At 48.9% G+C, this 10,867-nt stretch overlaps 5 protein-coding genes across 5 annotated transcripts; 2 read left to right on the top strand and 3 right to left on the bottom strand.

The window, feature by feature from the left end:
- Positions 1-2,207: 2,207 nt before the first annotated feature.
- LOC119713528 (histone H4) lies at positions 2,208-2,717 on the top strand. Its single transcript, XM_072035986.1, has one exon. The coding sequence runs from the start codon at positions 2,345-2,347 to the stop codon at positions 2,654-2,656; it is 312 nt and encodes a 103-aa protein (XP_071892087.1). The 5' UTR covers positions 2,208-2,344; the 3' UTR covers positions 2,657-2,717.
- A 250-nt stretch (positions 2,718-2,967) lies between these two features.
- Positions 2,968-3,889, bottom strand: LOC101793992 (histone H2B 7). The gene has a single exon (XM_013092667.5). The coding sequence runs from the start codon at positions 3,434-3,436 to the stop codon at positions 3,056-3,058; it is 381 nt and encodes a 126-aa protein (XP_012948121.2). The 5' UTR covers positions 3,437-3,889; the 3' UTR covers positions 2,968-3,055.
- Positions 3,890-3,894: 5 nt separating this feature from the next.
- LOC113843068 (histone H4) lies at positions 3,895-4,404 on the bottom strand. Its single transcript, XM_072035989.1, has one exon. It carries the CDS (start codon positions 4,265-4,267, stop codon positions 3,956-3,958), a length of 312 nt encoding a protein of 103 aa, XP_071892090.1. The 5' UTR covers positions 4,268-4,404; the 3' UTR covers positions 3,895-3,955.
- Positions 4,405-8,361: 3,957 nt separating this feature from the next.
- On the bottom strand, positions 8,362-9,115 carry LOC101796281 (histone H2A.J). Its single transcript, XM_038166714.2, has one exon. The coding sequence runs from the start codon at positions 9,031-9,033 to the stop codon at positions 8,644-8,646; it is 390 nt and encodes a 129-aa protein (XP_038022642.1). The 5' UTR covers positions 9,034-9,115; the 3' UTR covers positions 8,362-8,643.
- Positions 9,116-9,286: 171 nt separating this feature from the next.
- On the top strand, positions 9,287-10,032 carry LOC101796082 (histone H2B 1/2/3/4/6). Its single transcript, XM_027453138.3, has one exon. The coding sequence runs from the start codon at positions 9,365-9,367 to the stop codon at positions 9,743-9,745; it is 381 nt and encodes a 126-aa protein (XP_027308939.1). The 5' UTR covers positions 9,287-9,364; the 3' UTR covers positions 9,746-10,032.
- The last annotated feature ends 835 nt before the right edge of the window (positions 10,033-10,867 follow it).

Genomic DNA, 10,867 nt, shown 5'->3' with positions numbered 1-10,867 from the left:
TCTTTTTCTCTCTCTCATTTCTTTTTCTTTCTCTCTTTCTTATATTCTTCTTTATATTATTTATTCTCATATTATTTTCTTATATTCTTTATTATTTCTTATGTTCTTTTAAAGTGTATTATAAATAACATTTAATGGATACTAAAAGTAACTGGTAAAGTAGAGGTAAAGTGGACCTCACCCAGCTTCCCCAAGACCCTCATAGAGCTCCTCTAGGTGTTTGTTATTGCAGAGGAGATCATTTTGCATCCTGTCTCCTCCCTGGAATAAGTTTCCATAATTGTTTCATGTGTCCATCACTCCTATAGACATCTTCATAGAGTGTTCTGACATGGGTTGTTCAGTTGCTGTTGGTTTTGCTTGGTAAATATAAGAGGCTTATGCAGTGCATTACATACCTGATGCTGACTCCAATGTGTGAAAGAATCTATCCCTTCATGTTAAGATTCATCATTTTATACATGGGAATCAAATAGAAAGCTGACTGGTTGTGTGTCTAAAATGACAAATAAGCTGGAAAGCCATCAGGACCTTTTATCAAGAAAAGAATTTCAAAAGGTTTAAGACATTTCCCTGAAAGCTGTAGTCACAATTCTTAGACATTTATCTAAATGATAGCATTGATTACATTAATAGATTTACACAATTTCAGAAAAGACATCTGAAGAATCTTGATCCACATTTTGTCTGGTGAAACAAGAAATGGAAAAAGAAATAAAAGCTAAAAACAAAGGTATAAAAAACAACAACAACAACAACAACAAAAAACAAACAGAAACAAAAGCACAACAGTGTTTTTTGTCTCTGTGTTTAGAAAAAGTAAAAGAGAATGAGAGAATGTTTGTCTTCTTTTTTGCTTTTGGCACCTGTGCTGAGTTAACTTTTCTGGGAATGCAGGAGGAGTGGGAATGGGAAAGAAAGAGATAAATTTGTTAGCACAGAAATGTGGAGCCTATTATGATTAATAAATAAGAAAGGTTCAGGATTGTGTTGTGGTTTCCACTGAACATTTCCCGTTTTCCAAATAATAATACTAAACGGTGATCATTAAAGAAGTCTCAAAATATGAAGATTGAATGCCAATAATATGGAAAAATAGATGACACAAGAACAAAAAACACAGAAAACATTTTTTATTGTTCACAGTTTTTGAAAACATATCTATTTCATTATTGCTCTTTAAATCACAAAAATATTTACTAGTGCTGTAGTAAAAATTTTTGAAAGTCTGTGCTGCTAAAAACAAAAAAGAAAACCCCAGCTACACCCAAAATGCTTCCCTTTCCCCACACAAATGTTATCTCAGTGGAAATCAGATGAATGTTTTCTGTGTCAGGAAGTAAAGTGTACTAGAATGTATAAATCTGCCCTAACCCATAAAAGTAAAATTTCAACAGAGTCCTGTTGTTAACCATTGAAAAAATAAGTTGCTTTACTGTTTTAATTAACATATATTTAACAAGGAGATAAACCAAGGATTAGAGCAAGGCTATTATAAATACTCTGTTTTCCCTTAAATATTAAAGGGCTGAGCAAGCACGGGTATGTGCATATGTGCACTGGAGAAAAAATCTAAGGCGTTCTCGTCCACGTGAAGGAAATTATGGAACATATTAATATGGAACATTCTAAAAGGAAAAAGCTATTTCATGAGGCTTAAGCAGTTCTGTCCCACCAAACGCGGCACTCAATGACAGGAAGAAGCTGGAAGTCGGATAGGGAAAGGAGGGCAGAGATTATTTCGGTCTGTCTGATAAAGGCCTCCAGCAGCCGGGCACGGATTTGTGTGTTTCGAAAACATCGCCCGGGGCGCCCAACACAGAACAGAACCGGGGGAGGCGGGCGGGGGATGGGGGCGGGGCGGGGCGGCAGCGCCGCGCAGGGCCCGGGATTGGCCGGATTTTGCCGCAGACCCCCGGGCAGGGCCGGGCCGCGCCGGGGAGCCCCGGGGCTGCTGCGGACACGACCCCGCGCGGGGGCACGGCCGGGACCGGGAGGGACCGAGCCCGGCGGGAGCCCGAGCGGGGGCAGCGCGCGGGGAGCTCCGAGCGCGGGGAGCGCCGGGCGGGAGCCCCCGAGCGGGCGAGGCCGCGGCTGAGGGCGAGGCCCGGGGCGGGCGGAAAGCGGCCGAACGCCCGGCTCGGCTGCCGGCCCGCGGGAGGGGAGCGGAGCAGAGGGGAGGGGAGGGGAAGGGAAGGGAGAGAAGGGGAGCCGGGGCGGAGCCTGCGGGGCTGCTCCGCCCCCTCGGCGCCCGCCGCAGTTCTCAACCAGGTCGGACCCCGCCACTTAAACCGCGCCTCGGCGGGGCTGGCGGCGCGCAGTGTGGTCTGCGGGCGGTGCGAGCATGTCCGGCAGAGGCAAGGGCGGGAAGGGGCTCGGCAAGGGGGGCGCCAAGCGGCACCGCAAGGTGCTGCGCGACAACATCCAGGGCATCACCAAGCCGGCCATCCGGCGCCTGGCGCGGCGCGGCGGCGTCAAGCGCATCTCGGGGCTCATCTACGAGGAGACGCGCGGCGTGCTCAAGGTCTTCCTGGAGAACGTGATCCGCGACGCCGTCACCTACACCGAGCACGCCAAGCGCAAGACGGTCACGGCCATGGACGTGGTCTACGCCCTCAAGCGCCAGGGACGCACCCTCTACGGCTTCGGCGGCTAAGCTCCCTTCTCAGACCGTACACTGTTAAACACAAAGGCTCTTTTCAGAGCCACCCACAAAACTCACCACGAGAGCTGTTAATTACTAAAAAGTAGAAGTTACATATTTAAAGATACATGTATACATGTATATACGTATATACATATGTATCTTTAAAGATATATGTATCTATATGTAAAGATACATTAAGTATTTAAAGATACATGTAGTAATACCTAGGTTCATAACTACCTAGGTTCATAATTTCTTTCAATCATAGCATTTACAAGGAAATTTGGGGGGGGGAGGGAAATCTGAAAAAGAAACAAAGGTATCCTTTTCAGTTTACTTGCAATTACAGCTCTTTGTAAGAAATTTTGGGGGGCTCTTAAAAGAGCCTTTGGGTTAGATTAAACTGATTTACTTGGAGCTGGTGTACTTGGTGACTGCCTTGGTGCCCTCGGAGACAGCGTGCTTGGCCAGCTCGCCGGGCAGCAGCAGCCGCACGGCCGTCTGGATCTCCCGCGAGGTGATGGTCGAGCGCTTGTTGTAGTGCGCCAGGCGCGACGCCTCGCCAGCGATGCGCTCGAAGATGTCGTTGACGAAGGAGTTCATGATACTCATGGCTTTAGATGAGATGCCCGTGTCGGGGTGCACCTGCTTCAGCACCTTGTACACGTAGATCGAGTAGCTCTCCTTTCGTGCTCTCTTTCTTTTTTTGTCGCCCTTCTTCTGGGTCTTGGTGACGGCTTTCTTCGAGCCTTTCTTAGGCGCTGGAGCTGATTTCGCCGGCTCAGGCATCTCTCAAACTTTCTTTCCGAGCTCTTCACCGGACCTCAACAACACCGAAAATGGCGCCTGCTCGCCTATTTATAAGGACGTTATGCAAATTAGAGGATTGTAATCACTCCATTCCTATTGGTGCAAAAGAGAGGAACGTAGTTAATGGCACTTCCGATCTGTTGCCATCATGCCTTTTACGATGTGTACAAATAAGATTTCTCGTTACGGCGATGTCAGTAGTTTTAAATCAAGAATTTAAAAACGTAGCGAAATACGTACTGCCGTTTTACTAACGAAATGTAATAGTGGAACTCAGTGCGCACATCGTGCACACTATAACATTTGAACTGCACATGTTTTCTGGGACTGTTTATAAACATATTACTTATGCTTGTAAATAACTATAATTTTCTGAACATTATAAGCACAGTGACTTGTCCTAAATGAAGGCAGTAATTAACAGCTCTCGTGGTGAGTTTTGTGGGTGGCTCTGAAAAGAGCCTTTGTGTTTAACAGTGTACGGTCTGAGAAGGGAGCTTAGCCGCCGAAGCCGTAGAGGGTGCGTCCCTGGCGCTTGAGGGCGTAGACCACGTCCATGGCCGTGACCGTCTTGCGCTTGGCGTGCTCGGTGTAGGTGACGGCGTCGCGGATCACGTTCTCCAGGAAGACCTTGAGCACGCCGCGCGTCTCCTCGTAGATGAGCCCCGAGATGCGCTTGACGCCGCCGCGCCGCGCCAGGCGCCGGATGGCCGGCTTGGTGATGCCCTGGATGTTGTCGCGCAGCACCTTGCGGTGCCGCTTGGCGCCCCCCTTGCCGAGCCCCTTCCCGCCCTTGCCTCTGCCGGACATGCTCGCACCGCCCGCAGACCACACTGCGCGCCGCCAGCCCCGCCGAGGCGCGGTTTAAGTGGCGGGGTCCGACCTGGTTGAGAACTGCGGCGGGCGCCGAGGGGGCGGAGCAGCCCCGCAGGCTCCGCCCCGGCTCCCCTTCTCTCCCTTCCCTTCCCCTCCCCTCCCCTCTGCTCCGCTCCCCTCCCGCGGGCCGGCAGCCGAGCCGGGCGTTCGGCCGCTTTCCGCCCGCCCCGGGCCTCGCCCTCAGCCGCGGCCTCGCCCGCTCGGGGGCTCCCGCCCGGCGCTCCCCGCGCTCGGAGCTCCCCGCGCGCTGCCCCCGCTCGGGCTCCCGCCGGGCTCGGTCCCTCCCGGTCCCGGCCGTGCCCCCGCGCGGGGTCGTGTCCGCAGCAGCCCCGGGGCTCCCCGGCGCGGCCCGGCCCTGCCCGGGGGTCTGCGGCAAAATCCGGCCAATCCCGGGCCCTGCGCGGCGCTGCCGCCCCGCCCCGCCGCCCGTTCCCGCTTCCGCTCGCTGGGGGCCCAGCGGGGTCTATTTCCGCGGCCTCGTTTCCTTTGTTCGGTGCGAGCGCGGCCGTTCCGCGCCTTGTTCGCCTTCTCGGGGGCTCCGCTCCTGGCAGCCGCTCCCCTCGTCCGCTCAGCCCCGCAGTTCGGGCCGCGAGCGTTCGGCGCTTCCGTGCCCGCATCCGCTGCTCGGTGCGAGGGGATCGGGGAGCGAGGCGCTCTGCGACGCTCGTTAGGGGGCTCGGGTGGGAAACGCGCGACCCTGAGCCTCCTACGGCGCAAATCGGCTACTCGGTCCCGCAGGAGGGCCCTCGTCTCTACCCCCATCTCCTTTCCTCCTCCCCGCCATCCCCCAAGTTGCCCCCGGAATGGGGAATTGCTCGCTAATGCGTGGCTGGAGACTACAAACGAAAGAACGTTATAAACATTACCAGAGCGTGTCTGAATGACCACTGGAAAAAAAAAAAAAAAAAAAAGAAAAACGACAACCAAATATATTTCCTTCAACTGACATGGCCAAAAAGTTTGTTGCTTCACATCTCTGCTAATGGACTTGTCACATATGCTTCTGAGAATATGTCAGGCTATATTCAAAAGTAGATGAATTAGTCAAGATTTAAGAGCCTACATATTAAAATGTATTTTTAAATGTTATTTTACACTAAATAAAACCTATGATAGTGACACTTGCCCTTTGCTTATACAATTAGCATGTTGTGCACATCCAACTTCTCTACCTCATTTTAAGTGAATTCCTTTTAAATTTGTACAGATGTTTATATAATTTAATTTCTGAACATAATTTACGTCATGTGGGCCACATCTCCATTGTATTTCTTGGCAGAATATATTAAATTAGAGGGACAATATGATAGAGATTTTCAATTTTTAATTTACAGGTATCCAAGAAAGCACAAGTCTTTTCTATGATTATAAGTAGTACTACAATCTGAATTTATTTACAATAAGTTTGAACTGAAATGAAAATGGAAGAATTACCTACCAAATGCATACAACCTGAATTGGTAGAAGCAGCTTTCATTTTGTTGCCTTGTGACTGAACAGAAAGAACTCAAGTTATTCACAAAGCAGCTGGAAGGCATGCCAGTGGGGGACCTGCCAAGCTGGTACCAACAATTACCATTTGGCTGCATGGTGTCTGCTTTGTTCTTTATACCTAAAGTTCTGTGTCTAGACATGTTTCCTGAAGCAGTGGAGTTTCAAAACATTTAAAACCACCACCAGAATACTTAACAAATCATAAAAGAATTACAGGAAATATTTTCTTCTTTTAGAGTTATAATTTCTTCACAACTCCTAGTGCAGGGTGAGTATCCTTGTGTCATTTTCTCCTCCAGCAGTCTAAGCACTGAAACACCAGAAAAATAGCCTTCCGAAGTGTTCCGGCAGAACAGTTGTTGCAGAGGCTGAGACCAGTAGCCTACAGATTGATTAATGCAACCCACTTTCCCCAAGGTGTGGAGCATATTTAAAATACTTTGATATCATACTTCCTAGGTAGCTGCCTTGTCTGTAGTGACCACAGACAGGTGTTTCCCATGTGTTTCTCTTAGTTATATTCCCAGCTCTGTCATGGACCAGCAGCTTTTCTTATACAAAAAACACTTGAGGCAGAATGAAAATTGTTGCTCAGTAGTTTCTAATAAAGTTCCTTTTACTGTGGCTTGGGGACATTAAGTGTTACGTGGATCAAACATCATCCTAAGTAAAAAATAAATAAATAAATAAATAAAAATCAGCACAAGTGAACTATATATGACTTCAAAATTACCCTTGATTTTCTTGAAAGCTTAAGTGGCAATTTATGTCTGTGTCTGTATCTATTACAACTGGAATAATGCAAATTAAAGAGATGTGGGATTTTTATTTTTGTTTTTTAGCATGCCTCTATTCTTAACGTTGAAAATAAAGGTGAAAAATTATGCACAAATCTTTAATTTTGCTTTTAAACTACGCAATTCTAAGGCTTGATATATAGACTGGCATTACAGAGTTACTGATGAATCTAATTAACCTACATTGTTTGAGGGAATTATTTTTTTTTCCTCTTCTTTTTCTTTATCCAGCATAATTTGCCTGAAAGCCACTGGTCTTTAACTACTGAAGGCTGGCCAGAATGAGTTATGAGGTAAAATGAGTTATCACTCTTACGTGATAACTCATTTTACCTCAGAATTATCTGACTTCCAGGATGCATAGCTTTGGAGCCTCAGTGTGTTGGCAGCACTGGAATCACAACCAGTACAACCACTAGTAACTAAGGACAAAAATAGGGAATGCTTAGAAGTGGACATAAGTATTACAGAGGATAAAATTACAGATTTGAGAAGAGATTTGAGAGAAATAGACAGTGCTTTGAATGAGATTGTAGAGAAAAATAGTGAATTGCTGGTCAGACAAAAAGAATTCTGTAAGCCATGCTGGATGTATCCCTGCATGCAGCAAAGGGCAGGGGTCCTCTCCCATGGTTCCAACTGATTGCAATGTCCAAGATCTTGTTCGTGATCTGATTCCACACCTGGGTACAGATGCCTCCAACCCCTGTGCTTTTTATGGCATTGCAATGCTTTGATCCAGCTATTCCAATCCTCAAAACACACAAACACACAAAGAACTCTGTTCTGGAGACTCAACATAAAATAAATTTGCATGTTAGAACACATTTTTATATCATTGCGGAACACAACCATTAAGCACAGATACTGCTACCATGTCAGACCACTTTTCTGCCTCACTTCCATTCTGTCTCTCTGCACCAATTATCCCCAATATCCTACTTCAGATATGAGAGCCCTCCCTAAAGAGCATTTCTGCTACAGCTGGGGTGTGTGTGGGGGGCGTTTGCCTTGCTATAGGTGGTATTTTTCTTCCTCTGCAGCTCTGCTCCTCCTCCTCAGGGGATCGAGGGGACAGACCCATTGCACAGGTGAGAGCAATGGCCTCACTGCACTCACAGGCAGCTTCTGGGAACACCCTCACAAGAGGAACCCACCACTTTCTAATAACCCACAACAGAGAATCCAAAGTGCTTTAGCACTGTGTTCTTGGGTGACATCTGTGCCAGAGAAGTACAGGATTTATTCACGTAATGCTGCCCGCTGTTAACTGATGTAACAGAGGAATAGCAATGCACTGTTAGGTAACTTAAAAAGACTTTCACATCTGAAAATCCTGCTTAAAACAGGAACGTATCAGTGCTGGTTTCTTCTGAATGAAAAGATGCTACAGTTGGTGATTTAATGCCTGAGTCTGACTAGTTGAGGGTCCAGATCAAAATAAGCTATATCCCCTAAGGCATTCCCAATTCAATACCTATATAACAAAGTACAGCCACAGTTAAAACTTTTTTAAAAGACCACAGACCTCCTAAGGAAACCTTTACTCATTGTTAGCTGTAGTTATGTGGAGTCAGGTCATTCACTTATTTTCTTATGTACCATGGTGTTTTTCCCACCTTTTAGCTACCTCTTGCCCCCCTTCATTTCACAGCATAAGACCATAACATGCCATTTAGAGGGTCAATAAAGTTGAACAAATTGAATAAAACAAGCACTTACAAGAAAAAAAAAGCATCTAGTATAAAACTGTGTTTATATTCAGCTTTTCTTTGTTGAAAAGGATGATTCATAATTGAAGTATCTCAGGTCTTATGTAGGAACCTAAAATTTCAAGACACTGTTACAGAACATAGATTTAAATGTGAAAACAAAGGCAGCATGAAAGAAACACTTGACACCAAAAGCACTATCACAAAGAAAGCAACCCAACTCTTTTCTGACTACATGGGTGGCTCTGAAAAGAGCCTTTGGGTTATATGTACTTTAAAAAAATCTGAGCAGTTCCGTTGATTGAACTTATTTGCTCTTAGCCTTGTGGCTTTCAGTCTTCTTGGGCAGCAGCACAGCCTGGATGTTGGGCAGCACCCCGCCCTGCGCGATGGTGACCTTGCCCAGCAGCTTGTTGAGCTCCTCGTCGTTGCGGATGGCCAGCTGCAGGTGGCGGGGGATGATGCGCGTCTTCTTGTTGTCGCGGGCCGCGTTGCCCGCCAGCTCCAGGATCTCGGCCGTCAGGTACTCCAGCACGGCCGCCATGTAGACGGGCGCTCCAGCCCCTACTCGCTCGGCATAGTTACCTTTCCGGAGCAGCCGGTGTACGCGGCCCACGGGGAACTGCAGCCCAGCCCGCGACGAGCGTGACTTGGCCTTAGCCCTGACTTTACCTCCCTGCTTCCCACGGCCGGACATTACTCTGCTGTTAGCGCACAGAACCACAGACCACGAGCGCCGCAAACAGAACGCCGAGCAAGCCTTCCCAACACCCGCGCCCTTCGCTTTTATCCCTTCCCTGGGCGGGATTAACCCCGGTGATTGGCTGGTGCCGGGCACGGTGCGAGGAGCCAATGAGAGAGCGGATCGCGCCGCCACCAATAGACGCAGAGGAACGGTTGCGAACTCGGGCCCAATGGCGTGGCACGAGTCAGAGCCGCTGTATTTGCATAGCAGCCCTATAAATGCGGGGCGCCGAAGCCATTTTGGCTGCTGTTCCTGTTCAGCACGAGCGGGTATCGCTGTCAAAATGCCTGAGCCGGCCAAGTCTGCGCCCGCGCCCAAGAAGGGCTCCAAGAAAGCCGTCACCAAGACCCAGAAGAAGGGCGACAAGAAGCGCAAGAAGAGCCGCAAGGAGAGCTACTCGATCTACGTGTACAAGGTGCTGAAGCAGGTGCACCCCGACACGGGCATCTCGTCCAAGGCCATGGGCATCATGAACTCCTTCGTCAACGACATCTTCGAGCGCATCGCTGGCGAGGCGTCGCGCCTGGCGCACTACAACAAGCGCTCGACCATCACCTCGCGGGAGATCCAGACGGCCGTGCGGCTGCTGCTGCCCGGCGAGCTGGCCAAGCACGCCGTGTCCGAGGGCACCAAGGCGGTCACCAAGTACACCAGCTCCAAGTAAAGCGATCTGTAGAAGGTCCTATTTTTAACCCAAAGGCTCTTTTAAGAGCCACCCACGTTTTCCCTGAAAGAGCTTTAACACAGCATGTCACACTGTTTAATAGACTTGAAAAGTAACTTAATAGACAAGCAAAGCGAAGAAATACTGCTTTTGTACATCCAAAAAGAGTTTGCACTAATTAAGAAGATTAATTTCTGGAATCATTGGTCAATATCTTTTACCTTTAAGCTATTAAAAATGTTGACATCATGTCAGAATAAATCTTTTTCCAATGAATGCAAGCAGTACAGTTAAGTGATTTCCATTTAATGAAGCACACCAGTCGATCACAAATAGAAATTAACAGGTGTCCTAAAACTTTTATTAGCACATCCTCTTGGCGGGGGGGAGGTATATAAAAAAGCCATTATCATATTTGCGTAGTAGTTTTATGATTATTCCGGGGTTATTTATTTTCTTTATTTTTGAGAGAGCATTTAGCTCTGCAGACCAGGAAAAGAATACAGGCTGGAGGCGGGACGGAGGCTTTCGGAGGATGAGCTTCCCGGGGACAAGCTCATGGAGCTGGCGCCGGCTGCGCTCCGTATGCCGGCAGCAGCGCGGGCTTTTCGAATTCTCCCAGACGACCAATCAGCGGCCGCGGCTCCCCCCATTAGCCAATCAGAAGAGGCCAGAGGCTGAGCCCCACAGCCGCGGGGAGCTCGGCTCCACTCCGCCCGGGCTGCGGCTCCAGGTCCCCCGGCGCGGGTCGGGGCAGCGACCGGCAGAGCCGCCGCGCTCGGGCTGCGGGGAGGACAGGTGGCAACGCTGCCCACCTCCCGCCCCGGCAGCTCCCGCTCTAGAAGCGGTTCTGTGAGGTCAGGCAGAAATTAGGAGGTGCCCCGCCGACCCTGCCGAGCGGAAAGCTCATTGCCAAGGACGCGGGGGAGCCGTGCCGACGGGGCTACGGTCCCTAAAAGGTGCGTTGGAGCTGCGGTTAGGAACCGCGCTGTGCTGGTTAAAGCACTGAGCTGGTTAAAGCACTGAGAGAAACCTGCGCGCCCCACAGCGATACCCGCCCTAACCGGTCCCTTTAACAAATGCACCCCCTTGCGGTGCTCAAAAAAGCCAGCCTGCGAAAAG

This window comes from Anas platyrhynchos, chromosome 1 (genome assembly GCF_047663525.1).
Source record: "Anas platyrhynchos isolate ZD024472 breed Pekin duck chromosome 1, IASCAAS_PekinDuck_T2T, whole genome shotgun sequence".
In the NCBI taxonomy this organism is placed as follows: domain Eukaryota; kingdom Metazoa; phylum Chordata; class Aves; order Anseriformes; family Anatidae; genus Anas; species Anas platyrhynchos.
This window is presented reverse-complemented; position numbering and strand designations above follow the sequence as displayed.

Coding starts and splice junctions, on each gene's coding strand:
- LOC119713528 (XM_072035986.1), top strand. CDS start 2,345: ATGTCCGGCAGAGGCAAGGGCGGGAAGGGGCTCGGCAAGGGGGGCGCC.
- LOC101793992 (XM_013092667.5), bottom strand. CDS start 3,436: ATGCCTGAGCCGGCGAAATCAGCTCCAGCGCCTAAGAAAGGCTCGAAG.
- LOC113843068 (XM_072035989.1), bottom strand. CDS start 4,267: ATGTCCGGCAGAGGCAAGGGCGGGAAGGGGCTCGGCAAGGGGGGCGCC.
- LOC101796281 (XM_038166714.2), bottom strand. CDS start 9,033: ATGTCCGGCCGTGGGAAGCAGGGAGGTAAAGTCAGGGCTAAGGCCAAG.
- LOC101796082 (XM_027453138.3), top strand. CDS start 9,365: ATGCCTGAGCCGGCCAAGTCTGCGCCCGCGCCCAAGAAGGGCTCCAAG.